This window comes from Rhodotorula graminis, assembly GCF_001329695.1.
Source record: "Rhodotorula graminis WP1 unplaced genomic scaffold RHOBAscaffold_17, whole genome shotgun sequence".
Classification (NCBI taxonomy): Eukaryota; Fungi; Basidiomycota; class Microbotryomycetes; order Sporidiobolales; family Sporidiobolaceae; genus Rhodotorula; species Rhodotorula graminis.
The window spans coordinates 388180-410374 of NW_017264944.1; the positions used below are offsets into that span (position 1 = coordinate 388180).

Consider the following 22195-nt stretch of genomic DNA (forward strand, 5'->3'; position numbering starts at 1 on the left):
CACGCCCCCCCGACCACCGCCTCGCCGCGCCCACTTACGACGACTACTTCTCGCACCCGCCCACCTCTCGACCTTCTTTCGTCGCCGCACACTCTGCGCCCCTTCCGACGCCGCACGCTCGACCAGATCCAGTGCGCTACGCGACACTCGCGTCGTCGACCCGGTCGGAGCTGTACCCGGGCGCCGTCGCGTCGTCGTCGTCGTCGAGCGCGCGCTCGCTCTCGCCCGCGCACGGACCCGTTGGACCGGCCGCGGGAGCTCGACATGGCTCTCTCGGCCCGGCGCACCGCTTCTACAGCTCGGGTGTAGGGCAGATTGTGCGTCCCTGCCTCGCTCTTTATGCCTCGACCGAGCCGAACTGACCTCGCGCCGCGGTCGCAGACGCTCAAGTCGCTCGAGGAGCGGCACCTCGCGATACCTGCATCACCCGCAGCGACGTTCGGCTCGTCGTCGTCGACCTCGCACGAGCACGCCGGCGCCGCAGCAGGGCAGCACCGCCGGCCAAGCTGGGCCGGCTCGAGCGGCGCGACTGCACCCGTCTCCTCCTCGTCGGCGCGAGCTCACGCGTCGACGACACAGCCGTACCTCGGACGGTCCATGACGGCGAGCTCGAGCATGAGCGCGAGCAGCGGCGTGTCGTACCCGGGCGGCAGTACCTCGTTCGCGTCGTCGGCGCCGGACGGGCCTTTTCTCTCGAGCTCGAGCGAGGTGGACCACCGCGTTACAGCGCCGCCCTCTCCTCTACCGCACGTCGCCCACCAGCCCTATATCCCGTCCTCGAGCCAGGCCCCGGTCTCGTCGCCCGCCTTCTACACCTCGCTCCACCCAGGCGGCCCGCTCCTGCCCTTCTACGCCGCACCGTCGACCGCACCTGGCCAGCCGCCCTCGTCGTACTTCTCGCCCGCCGGCGCGCAGGCGCTCCCACCTCCACCGACGCCGCCCGTCTTTGCGTCGCTCGGCCCGTCGCCGTTCGCGCAGACCGCGGCGCACCCGTTCCAGGACGCGGCGACGAGCTACGGCCCTCCTGCGCGCTCGAGCTCAGCAGGATCGTCGGCGCCCGTGCCAGGCGAGGCGACGAGCCCTCGGCCATGGAGCCGGTCGTCGTCGGCGGCGGGCTCGTCGGCGCACTCGCCGCCGCCGGTCGAGCGAGGACCGGCGGGCGCAGGTGGAGCAGGAGGAGGGTTGGCGGTGCGCGAGAAGCGGATGAGCACGATCCGGAGCCTGTTTGGGCGGAGGAAGGGCGCGGGTGGAGGTGCGGGTCCGGGCGAGTTGGCGGGGATGCCAGAGGAGGAGGACGAGGGGGCGAGGGTGGCGGCGCAGGGGTGGCGGTAGAGGGCGGAGGTGTCGAATATCAATGCGTGGTCATGTCGAGCTGTACTGCGCTGCCGTGCGAGAGCTGTGTCGAGGTGGACGAGGTCCCGAGGCGAGCAACTGATGAGGATTGAGCGGTGGTCGAGGGTGGCGCGGTCGAGGACGGGACAGCGCGGTGGAGGTGCTGAGGCCGATTGCGAGGGCTCGAGTGCGCTAGCAGCTGTGCCTCGCGGCGGTGAGAGCGAGATCGAGAGCCGAGAGGTCGACGAGGTGGAGACGCAGCTGCGAGGCACCTCCTCGCCGCTCTCGCTCTGCACCAGACTCAAGCAGCCACTCGTGCACCCTGACGAGCACCTGCGACCACGCCACAGCCACCCGCCGACCCGCCATGTCGTCCCGCCCTGCGCTGCGGCTCCCCCCGCTCCGGTACCTCGCCGCAGGCCTCGCCGCCTTGTTCGTCGTCGTGCACCTCGCAGCCGTGCACAACTCGGACACGTACGCCCGACACGCCAGCGTCGACTCGCTCAAGTCGAAACTCGGCCTCGGCTCGGACGGCATGGCCCTCGTCGACCACCGCCCCGCCGCGACGAGCACTGCCACAGCTGTCGGCTCGCACGACCGGGCACCTGAGGGCGACGTGAGTGTCCCACTCTCCCTCCCTCTTGAGGCGCACCCGTCGTCCGTGCTGACCTCATCTTCGGTTCCCTCGCCGCAGCTCAACTCGACTCGGGCCAACGCCGCCTTCGTCATCCTCGCCCGCAACAGCGACGTGTGGGAGATCCTCAAGAGCATTCGCGGCATCGAGGGTACGTCGCAAACTCTCCCCCTGTCGACGTCCTCGTCGTCGCCGACTGACCCCGTCTCGTCGTCGCCCCAGACCGCTTCAACCGCAAGTACCACTACCCCTACGTCTTCCTCAACGACCAGCCCTTCGACGACGACTTCAAGCGCCACACGTCCGGAATTGCCTCGGGCCCGTGCTCGTACGGCCTCGTCCCCAAGGAGCAGTGGGAGGAGCCGCAGTGGATCGACGAGGACAAGGCGGCCGTCGAGCGGCAGAAGATGGCCGACAACAAGGTCATCTACGGCGACTCTCGGACTTATCGCCGCATGTGTGCGTCCCTCTCGCCCTCCTCTTTGTGCTCGTTGTCGTCGGCGTCACAGTCGGACTGATCCCGGCTGCCCCTCGCAGGTCGATACCAGTCGTGGGCCGTCTTCCAGCACGACCTCCTCGCCGACTACGACTACTACTGGCGCATCGAGCCCTCGGTCGAGTTCTGTGCGTCCCGCGTTGCCTCCTCGCCCTCCCCCTTCGTCATCGGCCCGCTCTGTCCCTCGACCTCGTCGTCGGCTCGCTCTCGGGCGTCGCTCGGAGCCCAGTCGCTCACCTACGCCCTTGTCTGTCTCACAGTCTGCGACATCGACTACGACCCTTTCATGTACATGCACGAGAACGGCAAGAAGTACGGCTGGACCGTGTGCGTCTCGAGCCCTCCTTGTCTGCCTCTTCTCCCTCGTCGCGACACCGTCCTGACCCTCTCTCTCCCTCCCTCCCAGATCCCTGTACGAGTACGAGGCGACGATCCCGACGCTGTGGAAGACGACCAAGGGTGCGTCCCTCCTCCTCCTTTAGCCTCCTCCCCCTCGCGTCGCCCTGACAGCCTCTCTCCCTCGCAGAGTTCACCGACGCGCACCCCGAGTACCTCGCGTCGCCCAACATGCTCGGCTGGATCACCAACGACAAGGGCGACTACAACCGCTGCCACTTCTGGTGCGCTCCTCGATGCGTCGTTCCCCTCGTCGCCGCCAGCACTGACCCTCTCGCGCCGGCGCAGGTCCAACTTTGAGATCGGCTCGCTCGCCTTTTTCCGGTCCGAGGCGTACACCAAGTACTTTGAGCACCTCGATCGCGCCGGCGGCTTCAGCTACGAGCGGTGGGGCGACGCGCCCGTCCACTCGATCGCGGCCGCGCTCTTCCTCAAGCCCGAGGAGATCCACTGGTTCCACGAGTGCGTCCTCGCCCTTTCCTCTACCGTTCTCTTTGTCTGCTGCTCGTCATCGACGAGCGTGTAGCTGACTCTCGGTCGTCGTCGCCGTCCCTCGCAGCATCGGCTGTGCGCCCCTCTCTCCCTTTCTCGCCCCTCGCCAGCCGACCCTGACCCTTCTCCTGCTTACAGACAAGCACCCGCCCTTCCTGCACTGTCCGACAAACGCGGCCGACCGGTGCGCGTGCAACCCGCAGGACCCGAACGCGTTCGGTGCGTCCTCGCCTCCCTCCCCCTCCTCTTCCCCGTTCCTCCTGAGCCGCAACTGATGCTTCTGCCTCCCGTCGTCCGCAGAGTCGCACTGGTACAGCTGCACGAGCGACTACAAGCGCTTGCGGCCGGACTGGGCGAGCGAGTAAAGGTGTTTGGACCTCTCGAAGCACGAGCGGAGCGGGCTCTCCGGCTCGCCTTGTACCTTTCCCGCAGCAGCAACGACGCGCACCCTTCTCTCGGCGCGACGGCAGTGTTCACGTCGAGCCTCTCGAGAGGATGCTCCCTCTCGTTTGCGCCACGAAAGCTTGCGCGAGCGACGCGGGCGAGTGGTCGAGGCCCGTGAGCGGAGGCAGTGTGAGAGAACGAGGCGTGCGCTGCACACAGAGGCGGCCAGAGTGTATCGAAGAGCTCGCAGCTTGCAGGCTGAAGCTCGAGCGACGCGGGCGAGCGAGCCAGCCGACTGCGAGCAGGGCGACACTCCACGAGGAGGCAGATCAAGTCGACGAGTCTCGCCCGCTCTTGCTCCCCCTGCTCTCGCTCCAGCTACAAGCCGACGACTCGCACCGCCTCCAGCACCCTCTCACTTGCCCGCGCACCCGACAATGGCCGCAAAGGTGCGCCGCCTCGTCCTCCTCCGCCCCGCCCTCGTCGCCGCCCACATTTAGGTCGCCCGCCGCCAATCGGCCCACTGACCTCGCCTGCCCGCACGCACGCAGGAGTACTACCAGCCGCAGGGCTACGGCCAGCAGCCGGAGCAGGGCGGCTACCCGCAGCAGAGCCAGTACGGCGCACCTCCTCCTGGCGGCGCGCAGCAGGACCGCGGCTTGTTCGGCGGCGGCGGGCAGCAGCAGCAGCAGGGTTACCCGCAGCAGCAGGGGTACGGCGGGCCGCAGCAGGGCTACTACCCGCCGCAACAGCCGCCCATGGCGTACGGAGGAGGAGGGTACGGCGCGCAGCCGGGCTACGGCCAGCCGCAGATGCAGCCTCAGGTCTGTTCCCTCCTTCTGGCCCTCTCGAGGCAGGTGCCGGGCTGTGCGCGGCGCGACAGCGAACGAGCTCGGCTTTCGCGGCGGCAGCGCTTTGCGCGACCATGTTCGCTGACCGACTCTTTCTCCTGCAGGTCTATGTCCAGCAGCCGCAGAAGAGCAGCGGCGGCGCAGGGGCAGCTACGGGCTGCTGTGCATGCTTGGCCGGTGCCTGCTTGTGCTGCTGTGCAGGTGCGTCCCCGCCGTTTCCCTCTTTCCTTCCCTCTCTCTGCCTCTCCTCTCCCCTCTCTCGGCCTCTTCTTCCTCTCTCGCACGCACCGTGAACCTGACTCTATCTTCCGCGATCCACAGAGGAGATGTGCTGCGACATGCTGCTGTGAGCGCGGCCGCAAGCCTAGCCGACCACCTCACCTCCCTCTCGCGCATGCGCGCCGCATCCCTTTACCCCGAGCCGCACCTTAATCACGAGCCTGTAATGCCACGATCCTGTCGTCACACTTTCATCTTCTCTCGGCGTGGGAGCGAGCGAGCGCAAGGGAGCGAGAGACCAAGTTCCTTGAAGCTCGCGCGCTCTCGGTCGGCTCTCGAGGGTGCGCTCGCTCGAGCGGCATGCTTGAGACCGTGATGAGTGACCGCCAAAACACGTTGCACTCCTCGGGCTACAAAGTGGCGCGACCAGCGCGCCGTCTTGGCCGCCGGGCCCGAGAGAAGGCGCCTTGAGCGCTCGTCCTGCGGCCGTTCTGCTGCCCGTTCCGCGCTCCGTCCGCCGCACCCGACCTCGGCGGGAAGGTGGGACGTCTCGGCTCGAGCTCATGACGAGAGGGTCGTCCAGCGACCTCGTCCTGCTCGACGACCGCCTCACGCCGCCTGCGCCAACCCGCGCTCGACCTCGCCCGCCCACCGCTCGACCTCGTCCGCCCGGTCAACGACGCCCTCGCCCGCCCGCTGCGCGTCGTGCGTCTCTGCGCGGCTCAGGACGCGGTCCATGGCGGCGACCCACGCGTCGGCGAGCAGCGGAGCGTCCTCGCGCGCGAGCTGCTCGTCCGGGCCGATCGTGCCCGCGCGCACGCCGGCGAGGAGCTCTTGCGCGCGCTGTTGCGGGTCCTGCGCAGGCTTGCGCGGCGCGTAGGCGTCCTCGGGCGGTGGGGCCGGGGCGAACTTGTCGGCGGAGAGGAGCGGGGTTGGGTGCGAGAGGAGCGTCGAGAGGTCGTGCAGGAGGGCGGGGAGCGCGAGCGTCTGCGCCTTGGGTGCGCGTGCGCCGGCTGTGCTGGACGGGGTGCCCGGGCGAGAGGGAGAGGGCGGCGTCGAGGGGGTCGAGGGAGCCGACGTGGTGGCTTTGGGCGGGGCGGGCTTGGTCGAGCGGGGCGGTGGTGGCGGTGGAGGAGGCGCCATGCTGAGGTGCGGCCTAGCGAGTGCTCGCTGGGTGAAACTCTGGACGACGACGAGCGAGGGGAAGAGCTGATCGCTCGCGCTCTCCTCCTCACTCTCATCGCCGCGGACCTCGCGCGGACGCGGCTTTCTCGACGCCGAGCTCTCTCTGGTTCACGGCGATCTCTTTTCTCTTCGACGTTGAGCTCAGCAGAGTTGACCGACTTGCCGAGCTGGTGACGGTGGTGAGGCGGGGCCAGGTGGCCAGGTGCACGGGCCCGCTTCGACTCGGGCTGGAGAAGCGAGAGGTGCTCCAGGGAGAGCAAGCGCGAGCGAGAAAAACGAAGCGCGATGCCGTTTAGATTCCGCGTCAGCGCAAGCGGCCTCCCCCACACAAGTGAGCGGCCGAACCCTCGTCGCTCGGCTCTCGAGCTGGCTGCACCTCGGCCACTTCTCCCTCTCTCCCTCTCTCTTCACTTTCCAAGCTTCCACCTCTCTGCAAAGCTTTCCTCCTCCCGCAACCATGTCGCCCTCCACCGCTACCCAGGCCACCAAGATCACGTCGTCGGCGCCCGCCCCGGCCGACCACTTTGCCCAGCCCAAGGGCACTGGCTTCACCATCGACTTTGAGAAGAAGGTGAGCACCTCTCCTCCCTCTCTCGAGTGTCCCCTGTTCGAGCGCGCACGCCCTCGATGCGAGCGCAGCGTCCTGCAGCGCTCGACGACCTCCCCACCTCCTCTTCCCCTCTTCGGCGAGAAGCTGGCACTGACGATGCCCCGATCACCCTTCCTTTCGTCCCCCTCGTCCTGCAGGTTTACGTCGTCACTGGCGGCAACGTGCGTCCCACTTCCCCTTGTGCTCTGGCGCATGGCTCGAGCGAGCGAGCGCTGACCTCGACCTTCTCAAACCCCAACAGCGCGGTCTCGGAATCTCGATCACCGAGGCCCTCGCCAACGCCAACGCGACCGTCGGTGCGTCCACTCTCCCTCTCTGATGCGGTCGAGCGCGGGCGAGGAAGCGGCGGCGGTGCGGCCGGACGTCGGGCGAGGGCGCCTCGTGTCCCTCTTCCTCCCTGCGGCGTCGCTCCGCCCGCCTTTCTCTTGCCCACCAGCACAGTCTGCCGCCTCTAGAGAATGTGTACTGACGTTCTGCGCGTCCCTCCCTCCTTGTCCTCCCCCGCAGCCATCATCTACAACTCGGCCAAGGACGCCGAGGAGGTTGCTGAGCGCCTCTCGAAGAAGTGGGGCCAGACGATTAAGGCGTACCAGGCCAACGTCTCGGAGGCGGACAAGGTCAAGTCGACGTTCGCCCAGATCGAGAAGGACCTCGGCCCGATCCACGGCGTCGTCGCCAACTCGGGTATCTCGGTCGTCAAGAGCGCCCTCGAGCTCGGCAAGGAGGACTTTGACAAGGTCTTTGGCGTCAACGTCTTCGGCGTCTTCAACACTGCCCAGGCTGCCGCTGCGTGCGTCCCACCCTCCTCTCCTCGTTCGAGCGCGACCCAAAGACGACCCGACTGACCTTCTTTCTTCCTCTCCTCGTGCAGCCTCTGGACTGAGCGCAAGCAGGGTGGCTCGATCGTCGTCATCTCGTCGATGTCGGACACCATCGTCAACAGCCCGATCACCCAGGTGCGTCTCGCCGCCTCGAGCTGTCGAGCCGCCTCGACTGGTCCTCGCCAGAACTCGCCGTCCTGACTTGCCCTCTCTCTCTCGTGCAGGCCTTCTACAATTCGTCGAAGGGCGCCGTCTCGAACCTCACCCGCTGCCTCGCCACCGAGTGGGCTCCCCACGGCGTGCGTCCCCTTCCTCCCCTTCTCTCAGGCTCTTCGAGAGCGATTCCCTGACTCTTCTCTCCTTGTGCAGATCCGCGTCAACAACGTCAACCCGGGCTTCATCGAGACCGACCAGACGATGCACATGGACGCCACCCTCCGCGAGAACCAGTGCAAGGAGGTCCCCCTCGGCCGCTTCTCCAAGCCCTGGGAGCAGGCGGGCCAGGTCGCGTACCTCCTCAGCCCGTACTCGTCGTACCAGACTGGCTCGAGCGTCTACATCGACGGCGTGCGTCCACCTTCCTCTCTCCCTCGTCGTCGAGCGGACCTTCTCGTCCCGGTCGCTCTCTCCCTCTCTCGCCGACACTGACTCTTTCTCTCTCACTCTCGCAGGGCTACCTCTGCTGGTAAACAGCGACTCGTCGCTTGTGCATAGTGATTCCCCAAAGGAGAAGAGGTGGTCGTCGGCGGTGCGCTCGACCAGGGTCTGCGGCCGGCGCACCTTCTCGTGTGCTCGGTCGCTTGCAGCGCTTGAAACAGGATACCTTTAGTCACCTTCTCAGTCGACGAGGCTGTCGTTATCGAGAGAAGCAGAGAGAGCGAGAGAGACCGCGCCTCGTCGGGAGAGAGACATGCTCTTGGTCGATCCAGTCGCGCACGAGCCTCTCGCGGACGAGGAGGTGGACGGGACCCGGTCAGGCCGCTCGCGTTACAGTCTTGAAGGCTCGAGAACGCGAGCTCCGTTGCCCCCTTGGCCAAGCCTGTGCACACGCGTGACCGAGTGAGCGTCAAGAACGGCTCAAGGAAGCGAGGGAGCGGCAGAAGGAGGAGAGGAGAGACGTACACCCGTCTCGCTTCCCGGTCAGGAGCCGCTACTAGAGAGCGCTCAGATATGTGCCCGCTCAAGCGGGTGTCGGCGAACCGTCGCAGCGGACGTGCCGAGCGGGCCGAGGAGAAGAAGCACGACTGGCCGTGGCGCTCGCCGTCGAGTGCATTCGCCGTTGAGCTCAGTCTGAACACGACGTAGCGCTCGATCGAGTCGAGCAGGTATGCCCCGAGCCCGCTGCAGGTGCGAGAGCGTCGAGAACCTGAGTTTGAGAAGGTCGAGGACCGTGCGGGCTGTCTCTGCTCGGCTCGCTGCGCAGCGACCGACGCTTGTGTACCGCCTCTCAAGCCTCTCGTCACGCTGCAAAGCTCACAGAGTAAGGCCTCTCAAGCTGCGTACGCAGAACCTCCTCGAGAAACGCCGCGACGACGACCTTCTCAAACGCAACCTGCGACGAGCGCGAGCGGCACGTTCGAGGCGCGAGAACCTCGCACGTCCGAGTGCGATCGATCGCTTCACCTCAAGTAGTACGCACCCGTGTAGTCAGAAGCCTGTCTGCGTCCTCAGCCCTTCGAGCGAGGGCGCTCGAACCGGCGGGAGGACGACGGCAGCGAAGCGTACATGACAACGCGGCGCGATCGCAGCGGCGGCGCTTCGCGCGAGAGCTCAAGAGTGCGCCGATTGGCAGGGACCGTCCCCGGGTGCGAGGGCGGCGGCGAGGAGGAAGCTCGGAGCGGGGCTTTCGTGTCGAGCTGCGCAAGAGGGAGGCCCGCACTTCTCTCTCCGGGCGTGGACGCGAAACGGTCTCAGAGGCAAGGTTGATTGCGTCGTCGCTCGGATCAAGCCCACCCTCGTTCTGCCGTTGACGCGCGCAGCTCGTTGCGAGGTCGGGTGCGACGAACGGAGGAGAGGGGTTCGTGCGCTCGACGGTCGGACTGAGGGAGGATCGAGCCAAGCTTGCAGGCGGGGACGCGGAGAGTTGGTCAGGCGTGGACGGTCGCAGGGGTCCGCCGCTTGACGGTCGGAGTGCGCGCGGCGTCCCGTGCGCGCGTGTGCGCGTGAGCGACCGGCGACGACGAGGAGGCGAAGGCGAGCGGGGGCTTTCTCTCGCGGGTCGCTTGCAGGGTCCGGGCTCACGAGCTTCAGGTGCTGCAGTACAGTGCGCGCAGTCCAGTCGAGCGAGCAGCGCGCGCGCGAGCGCAAGTTGCTCTGATCCCGAGACGTGATCGAGAGGCCGCCGCCCGCCCGCCTCGAGTCGCGCGCACCTCGGCACCCTGTGAGCCTCCGCCCACCGCCCACCGTCGCCCACTCGCACCGTTGCACTCGACTGCCAGCGCAGAGCACCCGCCAGCCCTCGCAGGCTCGCCACACGCGCCAGCCTCGCCCGGCCAGCTCGAGCGCCAACCCTTCTCCTCGTCGCCGAGCCGCCTCACCACCAACCCCGGCCGCACGCCCTCCTCGCCCGCCCGACCGCCTCACGAGGGCCCGCAGCTCTGCCGACCATGAGCTCGTACCAGCACATCGTGCGCGCCTCGTCCAAGCGCGACCCGTCAAAGAGCCGCGCGCCCTCGTCGGCGATGACCCCCTCGTCGAGCGACGGCGCGGCCGCTCCACCGCCCGTGCCCGCACCAGAACCCGCCGCGACGGCCAAGAAGGGCCGGTTCCACGGCCTCGCCAAGCTCCAGGTCGCTGGCCTCGGCCTCGGCAGGCGCGACAAGCGCAAGCCGGCCCTCGTCGAGGTGCCGAACGGCGTCGACCCGGCGGCAGCAGCAGCGGGCCACCGCCGACACGGCCAGTACCTCGCCCCGCCCGAGCACGGCATGTACGGCGAGCCGTCGTCGTCGTCGTCGTACGGCGCCGGGTCGGCGCGCCCCTCGTCGTCGTCGCCGTCTCCCCACTCGCACCCCGGCCTCACCCCTTCCGCTCCGCCCTCGTCCTCCGCCGCACCCACCACGACGGGCACGTCGACCTCGCCTACCTCGCCCAACACGCCCACGTCCGCCGCCCACTACTACCCGTACACGGCGAGCCAGCCGAAACGGCAGCACTCGCACGGCATGGCGAGCCCGCAGAGCTTCAAGTCGCGTGGCAGCGGCGCCGGCGGCACGTACGAGACCGAGGCGTCGCGAGGCGCAGGGCCGTCGCGGCTGCCGGGCCAGGGCGAGTCGCACGCCCAGCAGCAGCAGCGCAACGTCTCGGGCTCGTCGGCGAGGACGGGCTCGCTCCCGCCAGGCGCCGGGCCGCCACGGCCGCCGTCTTTGCGCCCGCCTTCCCTGGCCTCGTCGCGTGCTCGGTCTCGGTCGACGGCGGCGCCAGCTCCTCCACCGCCCATGCCGCCAGCCCCGTACCCTCCCTACCCTCCCTACGGCTACCCTGGCTACCCTCCTCCGCCTCCCGCCGCCGCGCAAGGCTACCCGTACCCGTACCCATATCCTCCCTATCCCTACCCCTACCCGCCGTACGGCCATCCGGGCGCACCCCCCTACCCGCCTCACGGCCCGCCTCGAGCAGGTCCCTCCTCGCCTCCCTGGACCTCGCGCACCCTCGCGCCGTCCTCGGCGCGCCTTCCTCCCTCGGCCTCGCAGGCTTCCTTCGCCCGCACGGGCAGCATCCGCTCGGCTGCGTCGTCTCGGGCACCACCGCCGCCGCCGCCCGTACCGCCCATGCCGCCCTATCCCTACTACGGCCCGCCGCCGCCACCACCTGGGCCGGCGCACGCCTCGCACACGCCCTCGTTCGGCCCGATGCCCTTCTCGGGCCCGGCATCGCCGACGTCGTCGCCGGCGGCGGCCGCCGTCGCGCGCAACATGGCGCTCGAGCGCGAGCGGGAACGAGCGCGCGAGGCCGAGCGGGCGCGGAACGCGCCGGCGGCGGGCGCAGGAGCAGGACCAAGTGCGGGAGCAGGTGCGGCGCAGGGGCAGCCGGGCGGCAAGGGCAAGGAGCCAGAGGAGGGCAAGCTCAGCGTTGGGATCGACTTTGGGTACGTCGGCTCGGTCCCCTCGCCCCGTCGTCCGCCGGTTGCGCAGTCGCGTCGAACGTCGGTAGGACATGCTCGACGCCGTGAACTGACTCAATCTCGTCCTCGCTCGCAGCACGACCTTCTCCGGCATCGCCTACGGCTCGTCGCGCCTGTTCAGCGGCCAGATCCGCCAGATCCTGTCGTGGCCCGGCTCGTACGAGACGTACCGCAAGGTGCCGACCTGCATCCTGTACGAGCAGCACGATCCGGAGGAGGAGGCCAAGATCGTTAGCTGGGGACTCGAGGCCAAGAACGCGTCGGTCGCCAAGGGCCAGATCAAGTGCGTCGGCTCGTCTTTCTCTGTCGCCTTGCTCGGCGACTTTTTAGGAGTCACGAGCTATGTATGGGTGGTATCGACTGACCGCCCTCCCTCTGCAGGTGCGAGTGGTTCAAGCTCCTGTTGTCGCCCGAGTCGCTCCGCAGCGGCGTCCCCGACCCGTGGCTGCCGCCGCTCCCCGTCGGCAAGAACGTCGTCGACGTCATCGCCGACTTTCTGCGCTGCGCCTGGCGGTACGCCAAGAGGATGATTACCGAGGAAATCGGCAGCGTCGTCGACCTCAGTGCGTCCTTGCTCCTCCCGACCTGGTGCGGCGCCTACTCAGGCGCTGTACCTGTGGAGCTTCGTGACGGGCAAGGACATTGACGCTGCGCCTGTCCTGCAGATGCCGCCGACGTCCTCCTCACCGTCCCTGCCGCCTGGGACGCCGCCGCCTGTTCGCTCATGCGCGAGAGCGCGATCCGAGCGGGCCTCGTCCAGAGCTCGCGAGGTGGTGACACGGCGTGGAGGGACCGACTGCACATCATCACGTGCGTCCCGCTCTCGCCTGTCTCCTCGCGAGGTCGGCTCCCTCGCCGACTCGTGGTTTGCCCCGCCTCGTTTTCCTGACACTCCTTCCCGCACGTCTCACAGCGAGCCTGAAGCAGGCGCCATCCACGCCTCGACCCTCGCGACGCTGCATCACCTGCGCCCGTCCCAGTCGTTCCTCCTGTGCGACGCCGGCGGCGGTACGGTCGACACGGCCGTGTACAAGCTCATGGGCCAGCTCTCGGAGCTCGAGATCGCCGAGATGTGCGTGCGCAGCGGCGCCAACACGGGCAGCCTGTTCGTCGACCTCAAGTTCGAGGAGCTCTTGCGGCGGATGTGCGTCTCTCTCTCTCTCTTTCTTTCTCTCTCGCCGAGACGACCTCGGTCTCGAGCTCACCGCCGTCTCGCCCCTGCAGCCTCAAGGACCACCCTGTACACCTCGAGCCGGCATCCATGGCCACGTTCATCCACGCGTTCGCCGAGGGCGACAAGCTCGCCTACCACGGGACGAAGGAGGACGACGGTGCGCCCGCCTCTCTCTCTCTCTCTCTCTCTCTCTCTCTCTCTCTCCTCCCCTCAGACGACCACATACTGACTCTCGCCGACACGCAGACGCCATCTTCCGCTTCAACTGCTTCAACGTCGAGGACTCGCACGACCCGGACGTTGGCCTCGAGTTCGGCGAGCTCGCCATCCCTGGAAGGGTGCTCAAGACCGAGGTTTTTGATCCCGTCATCGGTGCGTCGCCTGCTGTCTCTCTCTCTCTCAGTCTCGGACCCCTTGCGCCGTCACTGACTCGTCGCGGGCGGCCCCTCGCCTGCAGAGCAAGTGCTCGCCCTCCTGTCGACCCAGATCGCCAAGATCGGCCACACGTCGCTCGACGCCATCATCCTCGTCGGCGGTTTCGCCGCATCCGAGTACCTGTACACTCGAGTCCGGCGAGCGTTCGGCGCCGCCGTGCCCGTCATCGTGCGGCCGCAGGACTGCGACACGGCCACGCTTCGAGGCGCGGCACGGTACGGGCTCGGCCTGCGCATGGGCAAGGTCGCCGTGTCGAGCGTCATCTCGCCAAGGAGCTACTGCATGAAGAGCAAGCTGCCGGCCGAGGAGGAGGACAACTGGCGCCGACCCGAGTTCGTGCGGGCCAACGACGGCGGCACGGTCGTCTGCGAGAACCGCCTCAGCTGTGCGTCTCGCCCTTCCTCTCTTCCTCTGTATGCCTCGTCTCGACGAGTCTGACGCACGTCGCGACACAGACCTCATCGCCAAGGGCGCCGTCTTGCGCAAGGGCGAGCGGTTGCGGTCGCGCTTCTGCAAGTACGTCAAAGACCCACGCGACTCGGTCTTCACGGCCCACCTCTTCGTGTCCAACTCGGAGGAGCTTTACCGCTACACGGACGAAGGTGCGTCCGAGCCCGATTCCTCCTCTCTTGCCTCCCCTCGAGCCCGATTGACCTCATCGGCCCCTCCTCCCACAGGCGACCTCACCGAGCTGTGCCGTTGGACGGTCGACCTCGCGGCCCTGCCGCGCTTCCACGACATCGCTGGCGACGACGGCGGCTATATCGAGTGCGTCTGCGTCCCCTCGCCGCCTTCCCTCGTCCCCGCACTGACCCTCTTCCTCCCGCTCAGGTTCGACCTCGCCCTCGCCCTCGACTCGGCAGAAGTGCGCGGCGTCCTCATGACTGAGGACGGCGTCGAGTGCGGTGCAGCGAGTGCGTCCTCTCTTTCGCCTTGTCGGTCGACTCGCGCGCGCTCGTCCTGACGATCTTTCCTCGGCAGCTTTCGAGTTCCTCGGCGCCTGAGCCTCGCCCCTGTCCCCCTACCCTCCCCTCCCGACTCTTGCCTGGCGCATAGACCTTTCTGCCTTTCCTCGCCTTGTCGCACGGCCGTCGCCGTCGCCTCGTTCCACCTGTGCCCGCCGCCACAGTTTCCTCTTGCCCGCCGCGGCCTCGCCGTCCCAGTACCCTCGCAGCGCAATGAGTAGACATTCTCTCACCTTCCGCAGATACTCTCGAGAGTCAGCGAGAGCGTGTACTGCCTGGGCGAGCTCCTCGGCAGCGTTGCCTCCGCAGAGCAAGGTCGATGAACGTCAAACGGTCGCCGCGAGTTTCGGCTGGCACGCTGCGGCACATGAAAGCTTCAAGAGGCTCTCTGGGTAGCACACGCCCGCCAGAGAGAGAGTCGACGAGCGACCAGTGACGCGGCCGGTGAGCGAGAGAGCGGACGAGGTTCGACACCTCCCCCCACCACTTGCTGTCGCTGCCGCCGCCCAGCCAGCAGCATCGACACTTCTGCACACCGCCCGACCCGCGCGCCACTCGAGCAGACCCGCCCGCCGAGCTCCCGCTTCCAGCCCTCGCACACCTCATCTCCCGCCCGCCTTCTCTCCCCCGCCAGGTCTCTCCGCCATGCAGGTCGACCGCCCCGAGCCTCAAGTGTACCTCGCCCAGGCGCTCTCGAGCCCGCAACTGCCTGAAGAGCTCAAGCCGTTCTACCAGGCGTTCGAGCGGTTCCACACCAACAAGTGAGTCTCAGCCTCTCTCTCAGCTCGCGAAACCGAGGGCGGCGGGGCATGGAGGTCTCCAGGACTGTTCAGACGGGTCCTGCGGATGGGCTTTGCGGGCTCTTGTGGCGGAGAGAGGGCGGGCCCCTCGCCTTGGTCTCAGCATGGCGGTGGACTTGAGCGGTCGCAGGGACTCGACAACGGCTCGGTCGAGGGGATACATCGAGACGTGTCGGTACAAGGAGAGCAGAGTAGTGAGTGCGCGAGCCGAGGATCCCTTACTGACGCACCTGGCCCCCTTCTCCTCCCTCCGCACTCGCAGGCTGTGGTACCAGTTGACGCGCTCGATCGAGGCGTTCTTCGCGGTCCCGGCGTCTGCGTCCTTCCGCATCGACCTGTACGACAACTTCATCAAGGACTTTGCCAACAAGCTCGACCAGCTCAAGCTCGCCTCGATCGCCGTCTCGGTCGCACGAACATACTCTGGTGCGCCCGCGCTCCTCTCTCCTTGCCCCTCCTGAGCGCGCCCGAGCCACGGCAGTGTACTGACGTCGACATGTGGTATCTCACAGATGGCAACCTCGCCGTGTCGTTCCTCGACACGCTCCTTCCCTCGCTCGACACGCCCGAGACGCGCGAGGCGTACGTTCTCGTGCGCATGGAGCGCGGTCACTTCAAGCTCCTGTTGGGCGAGACCGTGGATGCCAAGGAGGCCATGGACGCGTGCGAGAAGCTGCTGGATCAGCTCGACTCGGTCGACCTCGCCGTGCACGGCAGCTTCTACCGCGTCTCGGGCGACTATTGGAAGGTGCGTCGCCGGCTCATCTCTTTTCCTCGTCGTACCGGGCCGGGTGACTGACACACGATACTCCCCCGCAGGCAAAAGCCGAGTTCGCCGACTACTACAAGAACTCGCTCCTTTACCTCGCCTGCATCGACGTCGAGAAGGACTTGACGGCTGAGGAGCGCGTCTCGCGCGCCAACGACCTCGGTATCTCGGCCCTCCTCGGCACCATCTACAACTTTGGCGAGCTCGTGCGTTCCCCCTCTCGCTTTTTCGTGCGCCCGAGCCGGCTCAGCCCAGATCCTGACCTGTCGCCCTCTTCCCCTCGCCGTACGTGCAGTTGATGCACCCGATCCTCGACTCGCTCGTCGGTACCGAGCGCGAGGTGATCCGGAATCTGCTGTTTGCGTTCAACTCGGGCGACATCCCCAAGTTCCAGGCGCTCGTTCCCGAGATGGCTGAGAAGGAGGTGCGTCGGCTCTGTTCGCGCAACAAGGGTCCTCGTACTGACTCTCTTCAACGTCGCGCAGCCCTTCCTGCAGCAGCACTTTGCGTTCCTGCGCGAGAAGATCTGCCTCCTCGCGTTGATCGAGGCCGTCTTCAAGCGCCCTACTTCGGACCGGGTCCTGCCGTTCAGCATCATCTCGTCCGAGGCGCAGGTCCCGGTCGACGAGGTCGAGCACCTCGTCATGAAGGCACTCGCGTGCGTCCCTCGTCTCCTCCGTCGCACTCTCCCTCCTCCCTCCCTCGCCCTTTCGCGGCTTCGGCTTGATCCCGGGACTGACTCTCTCGCCTCTCGCTCTCCTCGCGCATGCAGGCTCAAGCTCATCCGCGGCACGCTCGACCAGGTGTCGTCGTCGGCGACCATCTCGTGGGTGCAGCCGCGCGTCCTCGACCGGCCGCAGATTGACGCGCTCCGGGCCCGGCTCGACGAGTGGACCGACAAGGTGAGCGCGCAGGGCGAGTATGCGCGTGCGCAGGCGCCCGAGCTGTTCGTGCAGGCGTGAGCGGGGCGCACGAGGGCGGGCGAACGAGTGCAATTCGAGTCGTCGAGCTGTGCTTCGGCGTCGGCGAGAGTGGTCGCCTGCATCATGAGAGTGTGCTCCTCGCTGTCGGCGAAAGTCTCTGCGTGCGAGAGAGCGAGCAGGTCTCGGAAAATCAGTCACTTGCCGCCTCGCAGGCCGACCCTCCTCCTTCTCCTTCTCTCAATGCCGTCACGCGCTCACCTCGCTCGCTGAGGTGGAGCTGCTCTGCTCTGTGCACCCTGGCTGCCCATCAGCAGCCTCAGCACGACCGGCGCAGCGCTACACGCGCGCCGTCGCCCGCGCCGCGACCTCATCTCCGCCATCTTTTCCTCGCATGACGTCTTCGACAAACTCGACCCGCGCCGGCACGTTGGTCGCCCTTAGCTCTGCATCGTCTTGATCTCGTGTCACGGTCGATGGGAGTGCAGGTGGAGCGGCAGTGGTTCTCTCGTGCGTCCTCCCCTCCTTTCCTCTCCTCGAATCGTCTCGACGGCGGTACGGTAAGCGGCGGCGGCAGGAGCGAGGGGGCACTCAGGATTACAACCCTCCTTAGATAGGGACAGCTGAGCCCGCTCACCACAAGATGGGAGCGGCGCGCTGCTGACAAGCTATTGCAGAGATGCGCATGAAGTGCTCCTCGTCTACCTGGGTCACGAGGAGGGGCAGACGGCGGGGCCATGAGCAGTCGAGTTCCTCAGACGAGCACCGTACTGACCCAGTTTGTCCGCACACAGATTCGCTCGGTGCTCGACCCCGACCAGCTCGCCGACGAGCGTCCCTCGACTCGGCCGCCTTGCTCGCCTCGCAACCAGGCGTCGGTGCGACGCATGTCGGCGCGACGTGTTCGACGGTGCGACCCGTCGGCCTTGGTGTGGGGCGCACGCTCGACACCTTGAGGGACGGCAGAGCGTTTTGTGCGCCGTCTCACTCTCGCTCGTCTCGTCGGTCGAGCCTTGCTGTCTGCAATTCAGCCTCTTTTGTCGAGCCTTCTCCCTCGCCCGACGTGCGTGTCGTGCAGAGAGCGAGAGAGTGGCCGTGCACGAGCCAAGCCCTGTTTGAGATGCGGCCGAGAGAGGCAGGCCGAGGAAAGCGATGATGCCGCCCCTCTTGCTCTCCTCCCATCAGCTCGCCCTCGCTCTCTACCTTGCCCAAGACTACACACGATGGGACTCGCCAGCAAACTCGCCGCCGCCGGTGTGCCCGCCCCGGGTGCCGCCGGTGGAGCCGCCCCCTCGAACTACGGCGCTGCGCCTCCTCAGCAGCAGCAGCACCAGCAGCCTCAGCAGCAGTACGGCGCTCCTCCCGGTCCTCCTCCCGCATACGGCTCCTGTCAGTCCCTCTCTCTCGTCATATCTTGCGGTCTATGTGCGGGCGATGGCGAGGTCGAGGTCGTCCCCGCTCGCAAGGGTTGCGCTCGCCGATGAAGGCCATGCCGGGAATGCAGCGTGCGGGACAGCGGCTTGGACGTTCAGGGTGGACCCTGGGACGAGCTCCGGCGGTCGTCGGCGTCTCGGTCGCGGTCGTGGCGCTCAGTCGCACCCTCCTCCCCCACTCGGCACAGCCTTGGCTCACCTTTTGAACCCGCCTCCCTCCTCCTCGCGCCGCCCGACTCGCCCATCGTCATCCGCCACCCTACAGCGTACTCGCCTGCCCCGACGCAGGACGGCAAGGCCTCGTACGCTCCTCCTCCCGGTCCTCCTCCCGCTCAGGGTGCGTCTCGGCCTCTCTCTGTCTCTTCGTCTCGCCGCCTTGCCGTCACTCGGCTGCTCACGCATAGTCCCTCGCACACAGGCCAGTACGCCCCGCCCTCGGGCCCGCCTCCTCCTGTCGGGTACGGCGGCCAGCAGTCGTCGCAGTACGGCCAGTCGCAGTACGGCCAGCCTCAGCAGCAGCAGCAGTACAACACCTACGGCGCACCGCCCGCTCCGGGCCGTGGCCCGCTCCCGCAGACGCCCGCTCCGGCCGGCGGTGCCGGCGGTGCCGTCACCGTCGAGAGCATCCTCGCGCTTCTGCGCCACTGCGTGACCGACCAGAAGATCCAGGTGCGCCCCCTTTTCCCTTTCCCCTCTACACGATCGATAGCCTCGTTGCGCATTCCTGCGCTTCGTCGACGCACGTACAGTGTTCCTGACTCGAGCCCTTGCCCCTCCCAGGCCTTCTATCCCGACCCTCGCGCTCTCGAGCCCATCGCGCGGCGCATCGTCTCGTCCGGCGCTCTGCAGCAGATCGCCTCCAAGTGGCGTCTCCCCATGGAGATCGCCGTCGACCTCTGCAAGCTCAGCCTGTTCGACGTCGTCCTCCTCGTGCGTCCCCATCTCTCGGCCTTTCGGATCGTCAACGACGCCTCCCTGACCTCCTCGACGTTGCCTACCAGATCGACGACAGCGGCAGCATGTCGTTCGAGGAGGGCGGCTCGCGCATCGACGACGCCAAGCTCATCGTCTCTCGCGTCGCCGAAGGTCCGTCCGCCGCGCCTCCACAGTTTCCCCTCCTCAAATTCTCGTCCTGACTCTCCAGCCCTACAGCTGCGTCCGCGTTCGACGACGACGGCATCCAGGTCCGCTTCCTCAACTCGCGCATCGAGGGCAACGGCCTGCGCAGCGAGGCGGACGCGCTCGGCCTCGTCGGCCAGATCCGCTTCTCGGGCATGACCCCGCTCGGCACCTCGTTTGACCAGAAGATTATCCAGCCGCTCATCCTCGGTCCTGCGCGCGCCAACCAGCTCAAGAAGCCTGTCCTCGTCATCGCCGTCACCGACGGCCAGCCCGGCGGCGAGCCTCGCGACACGCTCGCGCGCGTCCTCATCAACGCGAGCAGGTCGCTCCAGCAGACGCGGTACGGCGCCGACGCGCTCAGCGTCACGCTCGCTCAGGTGCGCCTCCCTCTCCCACTCTCGCTCTCTCTTCTGTCCTCTCTCCATTCCTCGTCCCCCCCCCCCCCCCCCCCTCTCCTTCTCTCTCTCTCCCTCTTTCTCTCTCCCTCCTCCTCTGTCTCTCTCGCTCTATTTCCCCTCGCTCTCCCTCCTCGCGCGGCGTCGGTAGGAGGCCAGCAGACCTGACCTTTTGCGTCGGACCCTCTCCTCCTCGCCCGCTACAGATCGGCAACGACCCGCACGCGCGCCAGTTCCTCTCCGAGCTCGACGTGCACCCCGAGGTCGGCGACCTGATCGACGTACGTCCCCCTCGAGCCTGTCCAAGCCCCACCCTGATCGCCCGACTGACCTTGTCCTCCTCGCCGCGCGCAGACGACGTCCAACTACGAGCAGGAGGAGGACGACTTTATGCGCACGAGTGGCATGCAGCTCACGCCCGAGCTTTGGCTCGTCAGTGCGTCTCACTTTCTCCCTCTCTCGTCCGTCGCGAGCCTTCCCTGACGATTTTCTCCTTTTGCAGAGATGATGATGGGCGGCATCGACTCGTGCGTCCTCTCCCTTCCTCCTACTTCCCGCAGCAGGTCACTGACTCGTTCCTTTACAGATCTTATGACGCCATGGACGAGGCCTGAGTGTTGAAAGTCGACAAGGCTGGGCGCGAGGAGGGGGCGGAGGATTTGGAAGATCTGGAGGATCTGGAGGACGGACCGCTTACGGGCGCGTACAAAGTTTGTGCGATATGAACTCGAATGTCATTGTACCTTATCTAGACCCGAGCGACAAGGGAGCAGCAACTGCAAGAGAGCGAGCCGAAAGTGCAGAAGCGAGAAACCGACGACAGCGGCTCGGCGCCACAGCTTTCACGTATCGGAGGGGCTCCGAAACGTCTGCTCCAGACTACTCGTGAGCGCCGGCGTCGTGCAGAAGCGCCGCGAGAGCGATATAGTTGCTCCACTGCCCTTGCGTCGTCCGCCGACTTGGGCGCTCCTTTACCTCCTCGCACAAAGGCCGAGTCGTGGCACTTGCGCTCCCAGGCCCTCCACAGAGATCATACGAAGAGCTGGCCGAGGCAGCGAGCCCGTAGAAAGCCTGGTCGTCCGGCCCGTCGACAGAGAATTCTCATCAGCTGGAAGCTCCTTCCGCCGCTCTCAGCCTCGCGCGACGCTCGCTCCTGCTTCAACAGGCCGTCCCGTCGCCTCGTACATCCTCGAGCTCGCTCGCTCGCCGCCGTGTGACCTCGGCGGCGAGTGTCTCTCTGGGCAGATCGACGCCTGCAATGCATGAGCCACATCGCGCGAGTACCACCGCCACGTCGAGCCGTCGTCGCGAGACAGCGGCGAACGAGTGAACGCGAGAGGCTCTGGCTTTGAGAACCGCTCTGGCTAGACGACGCGCAGCCGCTCTCGCCCGACCCTGCTCCGGGTGGCGCCACTCGAACAGCTCTGGCTGGACCCGCGTCACAGGGCCGCCGCATCTTGGCCGGCGTGCTCCTCGGCGGCCTGCTCCCCAGCAAAGCTCGCTCGGACCCTTGTCGGTCGGCTTCCTCTCGCTCTCTCTCTCTCTCTCTCGCTCTTTCGCTCTCTCCGTCCCACTCTCTCCTCTCGTCCGAGTGAACTCAAGAGTGGCTCGAGCAGGAGGCCGTCGCTCCACAGCACCCTCTCGTCGAGGACACGCCCGGCCTCGTCGTGCGAGTGCGCGAACCCGGTCGTGGCAGCAGATCTGCGAGAGAGGGCGAGGCAAGGAAGGTCAGGCTGGATGTCGAGGACGGGGAGGAGGAGGGGGAGCGCGCTCGAGAGAAGAGCGAGGGAGAGCGAGAGCGAGACGCACTGGCCGCCTTGAAGCTGCTTGAGGCCAAGAAATGCGCGAGGACGCCACCGCCCGACGTGTTGACGACGCGCCCGACCTCGTCGTGCGAGTGCGCGAACCCGGTCGTGGCAGCAGATCTGCGAGAGAGGGCGAGGCAAGGAAGGTCAGGCTGGATGTCGAGGACGGGGAGGAGGAGGGGGAGCGCGCTCGAGAGAAGAGCGAGGGAGAGCGAGAGCGAGACGCACTGGCCGCCTTGAAGCTGCTCGAGGCCAAAAGATGCGCGAGGACGCCGCCGCCGCGAGCGTGACCCATGGCGCCGCAGACCTGCGAGAGAGCGTGAAGGAGAGGAGGGTCAGGCTCGACGTTGACGACGACGACGAGCAGGAGGTGGACGCACGAGAACGAGGAGACCTCGCGGATCGACTCCTTGACGAGCGCGAACGGGACCCAGCACGTGATGGCCCAGGGCACGCCGACGAGGGCGACGACGGCCGTTGCGCCGCGGACGCTTGTCGCCCAAAAGGTGGCGACCATGCACGCGGCGTACCACGCGAGGGCGAAGGTCCACATGTTGCGCGGCGTGAGCTCGCTCAGGACGAGGCGGCCGACGGGGCCAACGCGCGAGGGGAGCGACGGGAACGAGTCGGCGAGGGTCGTCAGGTACGGGATGAAGGTGCCGGCCGCGAGCGAGACGAGGGCGTAGATGAGGAGCGTGAACGAGCCCGTGCGGGTCGCCGTGTCGGCCGAGGGAGGAGGCGTGCCGCGAGGGATCGAGGCGTACAGGGCCTCGGCGACGTACGTTGTCCTGCTCGAGGGGAGTGTCAGTCGTCGCACGAGAGGGACCCGAGACGAAA

General features: G+C 67.3%; 8 protein-coding genes across 8 annotated transcripts; 6 read left to right on the forward strand and 2 right to left on the reverse strand.

The window, feature by feature from the left end:
• Nucleotides 1-1867: 1867 nt before the first annotated feature.
• On the forward strand, nt 1868-3384 carry RHOBADRAFT_18596 (glycosyltransferase family 15 protein; the record flags this gene model as incomplete). The annotated part of the gene is made up of 7 exons (XM_018412438.1): nt 1868-2117; nt 2189-2425; nt 2504-2590; nt 2723-2789; nt 2869-2921; nt 2989-3082; nt 3147-3384. The coding sequence occupies 7 exons, from the start codon at nt 1868-1870 to the stop codon at nt 3382-3384; spliced, it is 1026 nt and encodes a 341-aa protein (XP_018268153.1).
• A 764-nt stretch (nt 3385-4148) lies between these two features.
• RHOBADRAFT_56228 (uncharacterized protein) lies at nt 4149-5057 on the forward strand. Its single transcript, XM_018418253.1, has 4 exons — nt 4149-4183; nt 4286-4558; nt 4690-4786; nt 4907-5057. The coding sequence occupies exons 1-4, from the start codon at nt 4172-4174 to the stop codon at nt 4933-4935; spliced, it is 411 nt and encodes a 136-aa protein (XP_018268154.1). The 5' UTR covers nt 4149-4171; the 3' UTR covers nt 4936-5057.
• A 121-nt stretch (nt 5058-5178) lies between these two features.
• On the reverse strand, nt 5179-5947 carry RHOBADRAFT_56229 (uncharacterized protein; the record flags this gene model as incomplete). Its single annotated transcript, XM_018418254.1, has 1 exon — nt 5179-5947. One exon carries the CDS (start codon nt 5945-5947, stop codon nt 5414-5416), a length of 534 nt encoding a protein of 177 aa, XP_018268155.1. The 3' UTR covers nt 5179-5413.
• Nucleotides 5948-6399: 452 nt separating this feature from the next.
• RHOBADRAFT_65696 (uncharacterized protein) lies at nt 6400-8259 on the forward strand. Its single transcript, XM_018418761.1, has 8 exons — nt 6400-6560; nt 6737-6760; nt 6841-6895; nt 7107-7389; nt 7471-7555; nt 7645-7719; nt 7790-7987; nt 8092-8259. The coding sequence occupies exons 1-8, from the start codon at nt 6447-6449 to the stop codon at nt 8107-8109; spliced, it is 852 nt and encodes a 283-aa protein (XP_018268156.1). The 5' UTR covers nt 6400-6446; the 3' UTR covers nt 8110-8259.
• A 3072-nt stretch (nt 8260-11331) lies between these two features.
• On the forward strand, nt 11332-14346 carry RHOBADRAFT_39857 (uncharacterized protein; the record flags this gene model as incomplete). Its single annotated transcript, XM_018413663.1, has 12 exons — nt 11332-11504; nt 11617-11823; nt 11922-12103; nt 12206-12350; nt 12454-12684; nt 12765-12871; nt 12961-13086; nt 13172-13534; nt 13605-13751; nt 13827-13917; nt 13981-14063; nt 14131-14346. The coding sequence occupies 12 exons, from the start codon at nt 11332-11334 to the stop codon at nt 14151-14153; spliced, it is 1878 nt and encodes a 625-aa protein (XP_018268157.1). The 3' UTR covers nt 14154-14346.
• Nucleotides 14347-14734: 388 nt separating this feature from the next.
• On the forward strand, nt 14735-16720 carry RHOBADRAFT_56231 (uncharacterized protein). The gene is made up of 7 exons (XM_018418255.1): nt 14735-14875; nt 15177-15340; nt 15427-15662; nt 15734-15889; nt 15979-16107; nt 16169-16341; nt 16456-16720. Exons 1-7 carry the CDS (start codon nt 14760-14762, stop codon nt 16643-16645), a joined length of 1164 nt encoding a protein of 387 aa, XP_018268158.1. The 5' UTR covers nt 14735-14759; the 3' UTR covers nt 16646-16720.
• Nucleotides 16721-17826: 1106 nt separating this feature from the next.
• RHOBADRAFT_47292 (uncharacterized protein) lies at nt 17827-20167 on the forward strand (the record flags this gene model as incomplete). The annotated part of the gene is made up of 10 exons (XM_018414960.1): nt 17827-17992; nt 18302-18373; nt 18455-18705; nt 18817-18966; nt 19038-19122; nt 19189-19535; nt 19760-19834; nt 19908-19989; nt 20056-20080; nt 20140-20167. 10 exons carry the CDS (start codon nt 17827-17829, stop codon nt 20165-20167), a joined length of 1281 nt encoding a protein of 426 aa, XP_018268159.1.
• An 825-nt stretch (nt 20168-20992) lies between these two features.
• On the reverse strand, nt 20993-22145 carry RHOBADRAFT_47293 (uncharacterized protein; the record flags this gene model as incomplete). Its single annotated transcript, XM_018414961.1, has 4 exons — nt 20993-21054; nt 21363-21478; nt 21583-21665; nt 21753-22145. Coding segments are annotated over 4 exons (654 nt in total), but the record flags the coding sequence as incomplete, so codon positions are not given.
• Between the last annotated feature and the right edge of the window lie 50 nt (nt 22146-22195).